Here is a 17,135-nt window from a genome sequence, read left to right as displayed (position 1 = left end):
TGGGAGAGCTGGTCTTATCCTTGACTTTTAGTACTGGGAGAGCTGGTCTTATCCTTGACTTTTAGTACTGGGAGAGCTGGTCTTATCCTTGACTTTTAGTACTGGGAGAGCTGGTCTTATCCTTGACTTTTAGTACTTGGAGAGCTGGTCTTATCCTTGACTTTTAGTACTTGGAGAGCTGGTCTTATCCTTGACTTTTAGTACTTGGAGAGCTGGTCTTATCCTTGACTTTTAGTACTGGGAGAGCTGGTCTTATCCTTGACTTTTAGTACTTGGAGAGCTGGTCTTATCCTTGACTTTTAGTACTGGGAGAGCTGGTCTTATCCTTGACTTTTAGTACTGGGAGAGCTGGTCTTATCCTTGACTTTTAGTACTTGGAGAGCTGGTCTTATCCTTGACTTTTAGTACTGGGAGAGCTGGTCTTATCCTTGACTTTTAGTACTGGGAGAGCTGGTCTTATCCTATTTAAAAAGCCTGGTCAGATCGGAGACGTTGAGTCAAACCGTTTTCACGGAAAGGACTCTGCCTGTTTGTAGCCCTCAAGTGTGTATGCATGCACACATTTATTCTGCTTTTTATAGTTATGTTGTAAAGTATTTATCACACAATTACAGCCTACTTGTTTAACAAAGCAAGAGACTCATGAGTGGAACACATTCTTAGATGTGATAACTACTTTGTAGATGTGATAATTATTTTGTTAATTTTAAAGTATCTGTTGACTTTCAATTAAACTTGCCATTGTATATGCATGTACTAACTTTTTGTGATATATGTAGAGCAAATGAATAGAATTAAATCATGCTTAATTCGCTTTAACCGACAAAATGAGCTGTTTTATTTATCTCTGTCTGTGTGTGTGTGTGTGTGTGTGTGTGTGTGTGTGTTCAAATGGAGCTACAATTTGTATTGTTGCAGACGTTCATGAGAATCAGCTGCAATACTAAATGGTGAAGATACTTCATGATCAGATTTTTAAGTGGGTAAATAAATGGAACGTTAAAATATTTTCAAAGAAAAATCTTTTTTTATTTCAAGACAAGGAGCCAGTTTTATCACAACTTCCATGCAGGGGGAAGGAAATAATTATATAATTAAGGATGAAAGTCGTTCAATGTTTCTTATTCTCTCAGGAGCCAGGTTCCGAATAACTCTCACTTACTGTTGTAGTCTATATTTAGAATGCTTACTTCCCTTCGTTTCTTTGATCTCATATTCTTTGTCATCACTGTAACTCTCACTTACTGTTGTAGTCTATATTTAGAGTGCTTACTTCCCTTCGTTTCTTAGATCTCATATTCTTTGTCATCACTGTAACTCTCACTTACTGTTGTAGTCTATATTTAGAGCGCTTACTTCCCTTCGTTTCTTAGATCTCATATTCTTTGTCATCACTGTAACTCTCACTTACTGTTGTAGTCTATATTTAGAGTGCTTACTTCCCTTCGTTTCTTTGATCTCATATTCTTTGTCATCACTGTATCTCTCACTTACTGTTGTAGTCTATATTTAGAGCGCTTACTTCCCTTCGTTTCTTAGCTGTCATTTTCTTTGTCATCACTGTATCTCTCACTTACTGTTGTAGTCTATATTTAGAGCGCTTACTTCCCTTCGTTTCTTTGATCTCATATTCTTTGTCATCACTGTATCTCTCACTTACTGTTGTAGTCTATATTTAGAGTGCTTACTTCCCTTCGTTTCTTTGATCTCATATTCTTTGTCATCACTGTAACTCTCACTTACTGTTGTAGTCTATATTTAGAGTGCTTACTTCCCTTCGTTTCTTTGATCTCATATTCTTTGTCATCACTGTATCTCTCACTTACTGTTGTAGTCTATATTTAGAGCGCTTACTTCCCTTCGTTTCTTTGATCTCATTTTCTTTGTCATCACTGTAACTCTCACTTACTGTTGTAGTCTATATTTAGAGCGCTTACTTCCCTTCGTTTCTTTGATCTCATATTCTTTGTCATCACTGTAACTCTCACTTACTGTTGTAGTCTATATTTAGAGTGCTTACTTCCCTTCGTTTCTTTGATCTCATTTTCTTTGTCATCACTGTAACTCTCACTTACTGTTGTAGTCTATATTTAGAGTGCTTACTTCCCTTCGTTTCTTTGATCTCATATTCTTTGTCATCACTGTAACTCTCACTTACTGTTGTAGTCTATATTTAGAGCGCTTACTTCCCTTCGTTTCTTAGATCTCATTTTCTTTGTCATCACTGTAACTCTCACTTACTGTTGTAGTCTATATTTAGAGCGCTTACTTCCCTTCGTTTCTTTGATCTCATATTCTTTGTCATCACTGTAACTCTCACTTACTGTTGTAGTCTATATTTAGAGCGCTTACTTCCCTTCGTTTCTTAGATCTCATATTCTTTGTCATCACTGTAACTCTCACTTACTGTTGTAGTCTATATTTAGAGCGCTTACTTCCCTTCGTTTCTTAGATCTCATATTCTTTGTCATCACTGTAACTCTCACTTACTGTTGTAGTCTATATTTAGAGCGCTTACTTCCCTTCGTTTCTTTGATCTCATATTCTTTGTCATCACTGTAACTCTCACTTACTGTTGTAGTCTATATTTAGAGCGCTTACTTCCCTTCGTTTCTTAGATCTCATATTCTTTGTCATCACTGTAACTCTCACTTACTGTTGTAGTCTATATTTAGAGCGCTTACTTCCCTTCGTTTCTTAGATCTCATATTCTTTGTCATCACTGTAACTCTCACTTACTGTTGTAGTCTATATTTAGAGCGCTTACTTCCCTTCGTTTCTTTGATCTCATTTTCTTTGTCATCACTGTAACTCTCACTTACTGTTGTAGTCTATATTTAGAGCGCTTACTTCCCTTCGTTTCTTTGATCTCATTTTCTTTGTCATCACTGTAACTCTCACTTACTGTTGTAGTCTATATTTAGAGCGCTTACTTCCCTTCGTTTCTTTGATCTCATTTTCTTTGTCATCACTGTAACTCTCACTTACTGTTGTAGTCTATATTTAGAGCGCTTACTTCCCTTCGTTTCTTTGATCTCATATTCTTTGTCATCACTGTAACTCTCACTTACTGTTGTAGTCTATATTTAGAGTGCTTACTTCCCTTCGTTTCTTTGATCTCATTTTCTTTGTCATCACTGTAACTCTCACTTACTGTTGTAGTCTATATTTAGAGTGCTTACTTCCCTTCGTTTCTTTGATCTCATATTCTTTGTCATCACTGTAACTCTCACTTACTGTTGTAGTCTATATTTAGAGCGCTTACTTCCCTTCGTTTCTTAGATCTCATTTTCTTTGTCATCACTGTAACTCTCACTTACTGTTGTAGTCTATATTTAGAGCGCTTACTTCCCTTCGTTTCTTTGATCTCATATTCTTTGTCATCACTGTAACTCTCACTTACTGTTGTAGTCTATATTTAGAGCGCTTACTTCCCTTCGTTTCTTAGATCTCATATTCTTTGTCATCACTGTAACTCTCACTTACTGTTGTAGTCTATATTTAGAGCGCTTACTTCCCTTCGTTTCTTAGATCTCATATTCTTTGTCATCACTGTAACTCTCACTTACTGTTGTAGTCTATATTTAGAGCGCTTACTTCCCTTCGTTTCTTTGATCTCATATTCTTTGTCATCACTGTAACTCTCACTTACTGTTGTAGTCTATATTTAGAGCGCTTACTTCCCTTCGTTTCTTAGATCTCATATTCTTTGTCATCACTGTAACTCTCACTTACTGTTGTAGTCTATATTTAGAGCGCTTACTTCCCTTCGTTTCTTAGATCTCATATTCTTTGTCATCACTGTAACTCTCACTTACTGTTGTAGTCTATATTTAGAGCGCTTACTTCCCTTCGTTTCTTAGATCTCATTTTCTTTGTCATCACTGTAACTCTCACTTACTGTTGTAGTCTATATTTAGAGCGCTTACTTCCCTTCGTTTCTTTGATCTCATTTTCTTTGTCATCACTGTAACTCTCACTTACTGTTGTAGTCTATATTTAGAGTGCTTACTTCCCTTCGTTTCTTTGATCTCATATTCTTTGTCATCACTGTAACTCTCACTTACTGTTGTAGTCTATATTTAGAGCGCTTACTTCCCTTCGTTTCTTAGATCTCATTTTCTTTGTCATCACTGTAACTCTCACTTACTGTTGTAGTCTATATTTAGAGCGCTTACTTCCCTTCGTTTCTTAGATCTCATTTTCTTTGTCATCACTGTAACTCTCACTTACTGTTGTAGTCTATATTTAGAGCGCTTACTTCCCTTCGTTTCTTAGATCTCATTTTCTTTGTCATCACTGTAACTCTCACTTACTGTTGTAGTCTATATTTAGAGCGCTTACTTCCCTTCGTTTCTTTGATCTCATTTTCTTTGTCATCACTGTAACTCTCACTTACTGTTGTAGTCTATATTTAGAGCGCTTACTTCCCTTCGTTTCTTTGATCTCATTTTCTTTGTCATCACTGTAACTCTCACTTACTGTTGTAGTCTATATTTAGAGCGCTTACTTCCCTTCGTTTCTTAGATCTCATTTTCTTTGTCATCACTGTAACTCTCACTTACTGTTGTAGTCTATATTTAGAGCGCTTACTTCCCTTCGTTTCTTTGATCTCATATTCTTTGTCATCACTGTAACTCTCACTTACTGTTGTAGTCTATATTTAGAGCGCTTACTTCCCTTCGTTTCTTTGATCTCATATTCTTTGTCATCACTGTAACTCTCACTTACTGTTGTAGTCTATATTTAGAGCGCTTACTTCCCTTCGTTTCTTTGATCTCATTTTCTTTGTCATCACTGTATTCTAGTTCAGAACTTTCCTCAGTTGATTTCTGACTGTCTTCCCCTTGGTCACTGTATTCTGACTCGGATGTGCGCTCGGAAAGTGTCAGGCCTTTGTCCTCTTTGTCGCTATGTGCTGACTCTAAATAATCCTCAGGTGACTTTTGGCAGTCCTCCTCCTCGTTACTGTACGGTTCAGAACTTTCCTGGCCTGACTTTTGGCTATCTTCACCTTTGCCACAAAATGATGACAAAGAAATTTCTCCTGTTGAGTTTTGGTCATTGTCGCGATTCGAAGCCGATTCAGATCTCTCGTCAAATGATTTATTGTCATGTTCATCTTTGTTACTGTATGCAGATTCAGATCTTTCGTCTAATGATTTATTGGCATATTCCTCTTTGTTACTGTATGCAGACTCAGATCTTTTGTCAAGTAATTTGTGGTCAGTCTCTGTTTTGACACTGTACGCCAGCTCAGAACTATCTTTAGGCGACTTTTTATCTTGAGGGACTGTGACACGGTAAGCCGACTCAAGTCGTTCTTCTGGGGATATTTTACCAGATTCTGCTCTATCGCTGTACGGTTGCTCATTACAAATTTCTTTTGAAGAATTTTTAACATACACCGCTTTGTCACTGTGTGCTCGTTTAGAGCTTTCTTTCCTTGACTTCTGAATTTTTGTGTTATTGGGAGAATCCTCGTCTCCTTTCAAATGACCTCTCTTGTTGTGTTTGTTAAGCTCACTTGCGTATTTATATCTAACCCTGCAGATTTGACACGAGTACGGTGCCTCGTTCGTATGACTCCTCATGTGTGTGGTCAGGGCACTACTAAATCTAAACGACTTGTCACACACAGAACATTTGTACGGTTTTTCCCCTGTGTGAATTCTCCCGTGATTCTTCAGTGAACTTGCTATGGTGAAGCTAGCTCCACAAACATGGCATGTATACGGTCTTTCTCCACTGTGTCGTCGCATGTGGATTTTGAAGCTCTCGGACAGGTAAAACACCTGTCCACACACCTGACACAGATACGGACAGTTCTCTCGATGACTGACCTGAAGATGTTCGTTGCAAGACACCGGGTCGCTGAAACCAGCGCCACAAAAATGGCACTCAAATGTTCGGGCTGGCACATGGACACCAGTATGTATGTAGTTGTGAGTTGTCAGCGACTTGGAGTTCAGGAAAACCGCGTCGCACAAGTCACATACAAATTTCTTTGACCGTTCCCCAGACGTTGGTCTAGGCTTTCTTTTCCTCTTTGGTTTGTCTGTTCCTGTCTCTTCCAGGGCTTGTCTTTGTCTCTGACGCTTCTTTGCTGCCGCCAGAGCTTTCTTCTTTTCTGGCGTCTGGTTCCGACGCCGTTTCCTGGCTGCTTCAGCTTTCGCTAATTTTTGTTCTGCGGTTTGTTTCTGGCGCCGTACTTTGGATGCCGTGGCGATGGCCACTTTCTGTTCCGGAGTGTGAAGTCGACGTCGTATTCTTGCTCTTTCAGCTTGTGCCTTTTTTTGATCTGCAGTTTGATTTTGACGCCGTATTCTTGCTCTCTCAGCCTCAGTCTTTCTTTTTTCTTCTGTTAGGTATTTCCGTTTTTCTCTTTTTGCGGCAGCTTCTGCTGCTTTACGAACCTGTTCCTGTTCTGGGGTCTCCCCTTTCTTCTTTCTTTGCCTCTCTTTATTTCCGCTCTGTTTTGGGTTTTGACGTCTTCTGGCGGTATCTGCTTGAGTTTGTCTTTGTTTTTCCTTCAGTTTCTGTCGTCTTACTCCTTTTGCCGCAGCCTCTACTGTTCTCCAAATTTGCTCGTGTTTTGGTGTTTGGCTTTGTCTCCTGTCTCGTCTTGATTCTGCATCAGAATGTTTTCGTTCTCGGACTAGACGACCCTGCAACTCTTCTCCTTCTTCTGCAATTTGTGTTGTTCGTCCACTCTGCCCAGCGGCATACTTCCGTTTCAAACCAGTCCTCCTGTTTGCTGTTCTTCCACCTCGCTCGGTCTCGCGCCTTTTCCTCAACCCAGTCCTCCCTCTTTTGGCACTTGGAGCTTGCTTCTGCTTTTCCCCCTGTCACAGAAATTGTATGTTAAAACAATGAAATGAAATGAGGATGAAAGTCGCTTGTTCATTTCAACGCTTGTTATTCTCTCAGGTGCCAGGAGAGTGGTTCCGAACGACTCTCACTTACTCTTTTACACATGTGGTGTGGATTTTAGACCTCTTACTTCCCTTTGTTTATCAAAAATTGTTATGATCAGAGGAACAATGAAGCTTGGTTTCTCAGGAAAAACAGACAGTGTCCTTACACGACTGACTACGTCTTCCAGGTGCTGATGGTTGAAAGATTACACTAAAGACAATCTTAAACAAGTCGCGTAAGGCGAAATTACTACATTTAGTCAAGCTGTGGAACTCACAGAATGAAACTGAACGTAGTCCGCCGCTAGTGCAAAAGGCAGCGAAAGTGACGAGCCTGTTTGGCGCGGTAGCGATTGCGCTGTGCTTTACTGTACCTCTCTTCGTTTTAACTTTCTGAGCGTGTTTTTAATCCAAACATATCATATCTATATGTTTTTGGAATCAGGAACCGACAAGGAATAAGATGAAATAGTTTTTAAAACGATTTCGAAAATTTAATTTTGATCATAATTTTTATATTTTTAATTTTCAGAGCTTGTTTTTAATCCAAATATAACATATGTATATGTTTTTGGAATCAGAAAATGACGAAGAATAAGATGAAATTGTTTTTGGATCGTTTAATAAAAAAATAATTTTAATTAGAAGTTTCCGATTTTTAATGACCAAACTCACTCATTAGTTTTTAAGCCACCAAGCTGAAATGCAATACCAAACCCCGGCCTTCGTCGAAGATTGCTTTGCCAAAATTTCAATCAATTTAATTGAAAAATGAGGGTGTGACAGTGCCGCCTCAACTTTTACAAAAAGCCGGATATGACGTCATCAAAGGTATTTATCGAAAAAAAGAAAAAAACGTCCGGGGATATCATACCCAGGAACTCTCATGTCAAATTTCATAAAGATCGGCCCAGTAGTTTAGTCTGAATCGCTCTACACACACACACATACACCACACCCTCGTCTCGATTCCCCCCTCTACGTTAAAACATTTAGTCAAAACTTGACTAAATGTAACAAAATAAGGCAGAGCTCTGTTTAGAGATCTGATAGCCAAAGGGAAGTAAGAGCTCTAAATGCATACGACATGTGTAATAGAGTACGCGAGAGTTATCAGGAACAAATCTCCCGGCACCCGAGAGAATAATGTCAATTTCAACAGCAAAAGCTGATAGTTGCAGCAGGTTTTATACCAGAAGAATAATCATCATGAGTCTTGTGACAGCGTGATACATACACTGTCTCCAGCAGTTTCCCCCTGCGCCTTCAGTTTAAGTTGTGAGGAGAAATCCCCAAAGACATTTTGGTTTTTTTAAATTTTTAATTTTAATTCCTTTATTGTCTCATGGCTGGAATTTCAGGTGACACATCATCTATTGCATAATACAGCATGACTTCCCTTCTTTGTCTCTGTTAATCTAGGGAGAAAATATCCAGCGATACCATGGATGGACGGAGCTGTAACTTATACATATTTTATCTCTATGACAATTTTACAGAGTAAATTTGTTCACCTCAGCCAGTCTTACCTTGTAACTGCAGGTAGCAGTCTCTCTGGCTGGGCGGTGTGGGTCAGATATGGGTTGATGTTGCTGTTGGCACAAGCCCCCTGTTGGAAACAAAAACTGATGAAGAAAAGGCTGTAAAACAGCGAAATTCAGATATATATCACTGGTACTAAGTCTATGGAGCGTCTAAATAATCTGACATCCGTTTTGCGTTATGCATACAAGGGCAGTACAGTAGAAGACCCTCCAATTTAAGACTTCCCCTTTTTAAGACCTTGTTTTTTCAGATTTTCTCTTCATTACCTCTGTATTAATTTACCCCCGTTTTAAGACTCCCTCCTTTTTAAGACCCACATTTTTCAGATTGTTAGAGGTCTTAAAAGGGGGGCTCCACTGTCTATGGAGTGTCTATAAATCTCTTCTCTTGTTATTCTTCGTTCATGGGTGGAAACTCATGTTTTGCACGAGTGAGTTTTTACGTGTATGACAGTTTTTACCCCGCCTGTCTCTAAATGATCTTTTATCTGTGCTGCGGCATGCATACAAGGGCAGTATTGTATTGATGAAAGACTATATTTGCCCGGGGCTTCAACATCACCTTCTAACACGGAGTAAGCTGTTTCAACAACAAGAAGAACAGGGATACTGTGCTTACACTTACACAACGCGATAACAAGAACTTCCTATGTTGAGAGGCTCTTTGTAGGCAGGTTGACCTAGAACCACAACTACATCTCTAAGATTGTTCAATATAGAGAAACTCTATTCGTGTGGATCATACATATATACAGTGGAACCGCCCTTTTAAGACCCCCCAGTTTAAGACTCCCTCCTTTTTAAGACCTTGTTTTTTTTCAGATTTTCTCTTCATTACCTCTGTATTAATTTACCCCCGTTTTAAGACTCCCTTCTTTTTAAGACCCACATTTTCTCAGATTTGTTTAGGTCTTAAAAGGGGGGTTCCACTGTATTGGGAAACTGTATTCTTGTCCATTATACCAAGAAGATAAACTGTATTCTTGTCCATTATACATGTACCAAGAAGAGAAACTGTATTCTTGTCCATTACACCATGAAGATAAACTGTATTCTTGTCCATTACACCAAGAGAAACTGTATTCTTGTCCATTACACCAAGAAGATAAACTGTATTCTTGTCCATTATACATGTACCAAGAAGATAAACTGTATTCTTGTCCATTACACCATGAAGATAAACTGTATTCTTGTCCATTACACCAAGAAGAGAAACTGTATTCTTGTCCATTATACCAAGAAGAGAAACTGTATTCTTGTCCATTATACCAAGAAGAGAAACTGTATTCTTGTCCATTATACCAAGAAGAGAAACTGTATTCTTGTCCATTATACCAAGAAGAGAAACTGTATTCTTGTCCATTATACCAAGAAGAAAAACTGGCTGAGAATGGGACAGGAAGGGGGTGGACATGATCTACTTCTGCAAAATATACGGCATAATGTATTACCAAAGAAAACTGGAAGGTTGTCCACCGACAGGCTGCCATCTTGCACGTTGTTGCTGTTGTGTTCTTCATAACCGCTGTCTGGTCGCTCGGTCTTAACGGCTGTGTCTGCATCCAAAGGCTGGTTCAATGTCTCATTCTGTGCATCATCTGTTGAACTTGCGGCCACTGCTCCTATTACTGCGTCAACATTTTGATGCACAACAAAATGACAACCAGCGTCCAGAGTGTCCAATCTCGGGTCAGTCAAACCTCCTCTGTTAGTTTGAAACGGTTCAGAATTCACAAGCACTCTTCTGATGAGGCTTGTTGCACAGGTTTCTACTCGAAGAGGTTCTGTCTTCATAAAAGAGGATCTCTGAGACAAAGAAAATTCTACATTGTCTTCAGCCACAAATGTTTCTTCCTTCACAATCACATCCTCTCGGTCCATTTCACATGGCTCAGAGTTGTTGAGAATGCCAACAGGGACCCCACCAGGGACCCCACTTTCACCATTGTCAACATCAACAGCCTCAGCTTTGATTATGGATGCACTGTCATTCAGTGGACCTTGCACATAGTATGCCATGGGGGCCCGGGTAGCTCAGGTGGTAGAGCACTGGACAGGTGATCCTAGGGTCACGGTTTGGAATCCAGGCCGGGATAGACACGGGTCAACTTTATGACTGTGCAGACTCACAGACGGTATCCATGTCCCACCCCTGTATCACCACAGTGGCACATAAAAGATCTCGGTCATTCTGTAATAAGAGCAGGTGGCTGATTACACCAAAGCACACACACCTGGGTAGCGCGACTCTTGTTGCTGCTAGCTTTCCACTGGGAGGAAGCGACCCAAATTGTCCAGAACCGGGAAAATAAAGTAAAGTAAATGAAATGAAATACATGTGTTCCTGTGTTTTACAAGGCCTGATGATCACAAGCCAGAGCTACAAGGAGTTTCATTACTTTTTCAATAATGGAACTTGCACATGTATAGTGTGGCATGGATGTTTCTCTGTGTCTAAGCGTTCAGAGGTAATATCTAAGCGTTTAGAGGTAATATCTACACAGTGGTTTGTCGTTTTTCAGTCGTCACTTGTGTGACTTATCCAGCAGATGCCTTGACTGGTGCACTGACCAGTGTCCAATATTCTTCCAGCCGGTCTGCCATGGACGACTGTGGCCTGAAACCACAAGGTGCAAGCAATAAACTAGCTGTACAGTAACACTAGTTTTGATTTACAATGGAAGTATTGGAACCCTTTTATTAGTTTTAATACCCAAACACAGTATACATGTATACACACACACGCACACACACACAGATTACAGAATCACAAACACACACATACACACGAACGTATACACACAGACATACACGCACTCACAATCACATACACACACTCACTCACACACACATGCACTCGCACATGTATGCTGTATACTTGCTTTACCCCCCCTCCCCACTGTAGCTCTTTCAGTAACATTTCAAGAACACTGTCTTCTTCAACACTGTAAATACCGATGTGCATGGCTTCTCGGAGGCGTTGCATGCTACTTTGCTAGCAGCCAGTGCAATCTCAATGTAAACACTGCAGTGTGAGTGTGCACTCTTTAACGATTCCAGCTAATGATATAGATCTGCAGCACATACTGACATAGTAGTGAGATCCTGACATTCATCGATGGATGCAAGCAAAGAATGAAATCAACCCAGTAGAGCCTCGGGTAACTGTTGAGAGATTTACAGAAATAAGCACTGTCAAGGCCTCACATAATAACACCAAGATGAAGTTGAAGCGAGTGTCTTTTGATGATCATCATCACTGACAACACTTGGGATGCGGTTATGTCCCCTCTTCTGTCCGAGGTCAAGGTCGCCCAGCTGGTTTGTACTTCCGCTGTCATACAAAGCTCTGCAAAATGCTGTGAATCACATTGGGCTTTTATACATTTAAAGCTTCAAGCTTCAGTTTGGCTCATTCTGCATGTTGAAATACCAAGCGACTGTTGAGTATGATACTCTAATTTTAGCGGATTATTCTGTGTGCGCGTGAATGTTTATTCTCGAGAGACAGGCTTTTAGTTTTACAGCCTGGAGGCGAATCGATCGAGACAAGGAGAGTTCGAGACTGTTTCAAGTGTTTTGAGACTGAGAGTGAGAGAAACACGTTGTGTATACCCCGCATTTTTCTTGAGTGTATTGTCAATCAAAACCTGTGATACTGAAAGAACGTTAATGCCTATATTTTCCTCTGGACCTTATTTTGAACTTCGAAATGGAAAGTATGGAGGCAGTAACCTACTATGCACAGGTATGTCAATGTCATGACAAAATAATCATCATGCACTGATGCAGTTATGATAATATTTGGAGATTATAGAAAGGAAGGATTATGAGTATAATAAAAATGTTATTACAGTAGTGAGTCAGGCATATCCCTTGAATTAGCCCCATGGAAGTGACTAAAATTCGTCCTTAGATCGTGTTTTGTTACATATTTGTTTGAAATCAGGACTTATATCTGCAACTTTCACCGTCCATGGCTTTATTTTCGTGTTTGTGCAAGGATTTACGAAGGAGCGGAAGCACTAATCACATGACGTCATCAATACTTGTGCTTTCGAGTAACAAGAGTTACCTTCCTTGCATTGACATTGAGCGAGTTTTCGCGAGGAACAGGGTTGAGCTACGGTAGGGTCACTGCGCATGTCTGGTTTTTTTCTTCGCGGAAACGCTGTTGGGTTGTGTCCAGTCGCGTCCCTTGCAACAAGATGGCGACAAGCGCGTTACGGATTTACTGTTGTGGAGAGTTGATGGACGACGATGATGAACAAGCAGTACTGTTTTATTGTTGATGTGAATGTAATGCCAAAACATCGAACTATCGATTCGAACGTCAATGAAGAAGTGAGCGTGAAAATCGAGCGCAAAACAGCCGGGTAAAAGTTCAGGGCGCTAAAGTACATTTGAGCCGAAATCGCACCCAAACTCCTGTTGACCTCATTTCTTCCCAAAATAAACATCACTGCTAAAATAAAATGCATTAAAACCAAGACAGTATCCAACCCAGTATCCTTAATTTTTGAAAGGCTAAGTGATTTACAACAAATGTCTTCTCACAATCCGTAACTTTGTCAAAACATATTTGCAGAAGTTTCTCACCTCGCCTTGGCAGCCATCTTGGAACTGGAGAGACCCTACGCAGGAAGCAAGGTTGAAAGTTGGTTAACCGGTGACGTCACTCCAGTCGTACCGGACCGAGTTTTTGCGACCTCCGGTTCGACTCGAGTCACCTTAGTTGACGCCAAAACTCGCTCATTGTTGCATCGACCACAGGCGGAAGGTATCGTCCACTGGACTACTACTGTATCACAGAAAGACTACAAGGTATGTCACTCACCTTCGAGTCTTCTGTGTTCTTGGAGTCGCTTCCTGGGGGAAAATATTGTTCAAGACGGTTTGCCACTTCCTACAGTCTGTGTAAGGTCAAATAAATACAGTTGAATGATTGTTTGAACTATTATGTGCCTTTAGTTTTCAGCTTCCGTCCGCTGCAGGTTGTTTTTAACCATCATTTGGACGAATCTTCGTTTGCGAGCCGCTAATCCACTTGGGGACAAATCATGTATCCGCACCGAATATGCATACCAGCGCTCATTGGTTAATAACAGGATATTCGATGATTATTTTCCCGTGGGTAGCTTCCCTTTGCTGCACAATATTTACATATGTTTTAGACCAATGAGCGCTGGTATGCATATTCGGTGCGGATACATGATTTGTCCCCAAGTGGATTAGCGGCTCGCAAACGAAGATTCGTCCAAATGATGGTTAAAAACAACCTGCAGCGGACGGAAGCTGAAAACTAAAGGCACATAATAGTTCAAACAATCATTCAACTGTATTTATTTGACCTTACACAGACTGTAGGAAGAGGCAAACCGTCTTGAACAATATTTTTCCCCAGGAAGCGACTCCAAGAACACAGAAGGTGAGTGACATACCTTGTAGTCTTTCTGTGATAGTAGTAGTCCAGTGGACGATACCTTCCGCCTGTGCATCGACTTCGTCAAAAATCCGGCTTTTAACACAAAAATAAGGGTGCATGTAGCATGAATCAGGCATGACTTCTCACAGGCATGTCCAAAACTTCACTTTGAAGATAGATTTAGTTAGTCTGGATGGGGTTTTCGGAGGTTTGGGGGTTTTCGGAGAAAATAAGTACCCACCTGTTGTGGTTGAGAGGGATTCACTTGGTGAGAGTGGGACCGCGACCTTACACAGGGCTGAAGCGGGTTATTGACGTACATTTTTGAGTGGATATTTTTAATGTTGGCATGTGACCCAAGTGAGTGGTGCAAGTTAAAGTCAAGGTTGACAATTTTTAAGTGGCTGTTGTTTATTTGTACTACAGTGGAACCCTCCCTTTTGAGATTAAGAATCCTCTTTTCTCAGACTTTCTGTTCATACAGTAGCCTCTGTAAATTTACCCCTGTTTAATGATTCTTAATTGTAAAAAAAGGAAGAAATTGTGAGACTGAGAGCTATCAGTTCTTTTTTTGTAGACAGCTTGATGATATTGAGACAATTCAGTACGTACTGCATCATAGGGTACTGAACGAGTACATAGTGAAGTGAAGAAGTGCTGTCATAACTTATGAACCATAATTTATGCATGCATGCTTAATTTTGTTCATCAGTATATTCTGGACTGCTCAGACCAGAACCCAGCCATGCTTCTGAATTCTTCAACGTCTTCCAGCACCAGCAAAGTGTAAGTGACAGTTTGAATTTATTTGTTGTTGTATTATGTATGTGTGCAGTCTTGTTATAGTGTTTCAAACTTATGGTTCAAAATGTACAATGGAATTATAGCTGCCTACTTTTCTTGTAAAGTTTTGAAATATATGATTGCTTTGCAAGAGCAGTTATCATACCAAGTAGAAAAAATAGCTTGAAACTTGAAGCCTGAACTAGGAAATTTGGGATATGGGAGTGAGAATGAGATGGAATAGTGTGTCAAATCAAATCAAATCAAATCAAATCAAATAAGGCCAAACTAACGCTTCTGTTGAATTTTTTTGATATTCTGCAGCAAATGAACCGCATGTTTACAGTATGATTAAGGGTTTGACTTTTCAACATTAAGTTATACTGTAATTTTTGTGTATAACTAACTCAGATATGAGCGGTTGGTTTGTTACACGAGGCACAAAACTCTTGTTTTCTTCTTGCAGGAAATCCCTGGACCAGAAGCTGTTTGATTTGTACGTTGAAGAGTCAGCTAAACAAGAAGAGGATCAGGTTTGTTCTGCATGCATGCATAGGTCGGTAACCAAGGCTCTGAACTGGATGACGATAACTGCAGCATTCCTTGTGCAGCACGTCTGCCGGCTTTTACCGTTACAGTGGAACCTCTCTTTTAAGATCTTGCTTGTCTGCAAAGCCCCTCGGTCCCAGTCCTGTTCCCCCTGGCTAAAGAAACTTCATTGGCTCCCTGTAGAGCTGAGAATCCAATATAAGTGCTGCTGTATCTGCTACAAAATAATATCTGGCTCAGCCCCATCCTACCTGTCTGACCTGTTCACACTCTACACCCTCACGATCCCTCCGCTCCTCTGTAGACACTAGAATATTCCGTCTATCTTCTTTTAGTCGCAAACAGCACAGCCAGAGAGCCTTTTCTCCCACTCTGCTTCCGTTGCGTGGAACTCTCTCCCTTACTCTATCTGACACTGCCAAACATTTTGTTCCTTCAAATCAAACCTAAAAACACACTTCTTCACACAGTATTTTGATTAATTTTATTTCAATATTGTGCATTTTTGATCAGGTGTTTGAATGTTTGAATGTTTTGCCTGTGTTAATATGCCTGCAGCTTGTATTGATGTAGTGTTTCGTTGTTCACTTGTGTGCTGAATGCTGCTGCACATGCTTTTTTGCTTTGCTTTGTATGTATATGTATGTTTGTTTGTTTTTTCATAATTTTTTTTTCCATTGTAAAGCGATTAGAGAAGGTAAAGCGCTCTATAAATCTCCCATATAATTTATTTTTTTTCCTCAAATTTTCTGTTCAGGACCTCTGTAAAATTACCTCCATAAGACTCCCTCCTTAACACTTTCTACCCCACCTATGTTGACCAAGTTTTTGTTAGCAGAGACCAGCTGTGCTGCAGCAGGTCACTCAGAATTGTAGTAACTGTGTATCAACACGCTGGAATGCAGGCGTTAGATGGACGTTACAGGAAGTGACTGAAACTAACAGTCTGAGCGGATATATCCGTACCTGGTCAAATAGAGCCATATGTGTACACTACATTGGGGTGTGCACGTTAAAGATCCCACGATTGACAAAAGGGTCTTTCCTGGCAAAATTGTATAGGCATAGATAAAAATGTCCAGCAAAATACCCGTGTGACTTGGAATAATAGGCCGTGAAAAGTAGGATATGCGCCGAAATGGCTGCGATCTGCTGGCCGATGTAAATGCGTGATGTATTGTGTAAAAAAAAATTCCATCTCATACGGCATAAATAAATCCCTGCGCCTTGAATATGTGCGAGATATAAATTGCATAAAAAAATTTTTTTTAAAAAAAGGCGCACCCCCTTCTTTTTAACATTTTTTTTTTAATCCAGTCACCTGTTGGGCGCAGGGGGCCGATAGGGCGCACCAAAATTGAAAAAGTATACCGGTAACAAACGATCAAAGAATGAAAATCGAAAGATCGAATATGGCGGTCACAAGCTCCAAGCTTTGTCCTTTGTTTTCTTCATTTCCGAACCATGGATTCATTAATCCCAAGCTCCAATGCTGCTTTCCGATTTCCTTTTCCCTCAGCAAGTTTGATCGCTTTCAACTTGTATTCTGCATCGTAAGCAAGTCGCTTCGTCCTCGGCATGGTTGCTGTGTGACTGTGTGAGGGTGTGTCATGAAATCAAACTGCCGAGAAATGTGACGATCAGTGTGAGTTGTGTAAACAAGTGCTCACGGAATTTAAAAATACGACTACCGGTATTCGAGATAGAGTTCTTGTCACGTTTTGTTCCCCATGATTTTTTCCCAATTTTTTTTTTCCCCGTATTTCATACACGGATTAGGCGCTTCGTTATACAAGGCACAGGGGTCAAACTCGAGGAAAAAAGTCGTGCCTTATGACCCGGAAAATACGGTATGTATTGATCGATTCTGGTTAGAATTCCTTTTAGTTTTTATGATTGAACGCACACAAGCATGCA

The 17,135-nt window shown here is 40.2% G+C and overlaps 2 protein-coding genes across 4 annotated transcripts in view; one reads left to right on the top strand and one right to left on the bottom strand.

Annotated features, from left to right (window-relative positions):
- Positions 1 to 4,674: 4,674 nt before the first annotated feature.
- On the bottom strand, positions 4,675 to 11,746 carry LOC138968256 (zinc finger protein 37-like). Its single transcript, XM_070340820.1, has 4 exons — positions 11,669 to 11,746; positions 9,913 to 11,078; positions 8,447 to 8,526; positions 4,675 to 6,845 (listed from the first exon to the last, which is right to left on the bottom strand). The coding sequence occupies exons 2-4, from the start codon at positions 10,478 to 10,480 to the stop codon at positions 4,728 to 4,730; spliced, it is 2,766 nt and encodes a 921-aa protein (XP_070196921.1). The 5' UTR covers positions 10,481 to 11,078; positions 11,669 to 11,746; the 3' UTR covers positions 4,675 to 4,727.
- Positions 11,747 to 11,786: 40 nt separating this feature from the next.
- The window catches only part of LOC138968251 (transcription factor SPT20 homolog), a 54,967-nt gene continuing 49,618 nt past the window's right edge, over positions 11,787 to 17,135 (top strand). The window contains exons 1-3 of one of the 3 annotated variants that reach the window (XM_070340814.1): positions 11,787 to 11,908; positions 14,599 to 14,672; positions 15,136 to 15,202. In XM_070340814.1, coding sequence (XP_070196915.1) covers positions 14,632 to 14,672; positions 15,136 to 15,202 — 108 coding nt within the window. In that variant the 5' untranslated portion in view covers positions 11,787 to 11,908; positions 14,599 to 14,631. Of the gene's footprint in view, positions 12,210 to 14,598; positions 14,673 to 15,135; positions 15,203 to 17,135 lie in introns of all 3 variants that reach the window. The other 2 variants (XM_070340812.1, XM_070340813.1) reach the window with 2 other exon arrangements.

This window comes from Littorina saxatilis, linkage group LG6 (assembly GCF_037325665.1).
Source record: "Littorina saxatilis isolate snail1 linkage group LG6, US_GU_Lsax_2.0, whole genome shotgun sequence".
NCBI classification, from domain to species: Eukaryota; Metazoa; Mollusca; class Gastropoda; order Littorinimorpha; family Littorinidae; genus Littorina; species Littorina saxatilis.
The sequence above is the reverse complement of the archived record's forward strand: the minus strand, read 5'-3'. Positions and strand labels throughout refer to the sequence as shown.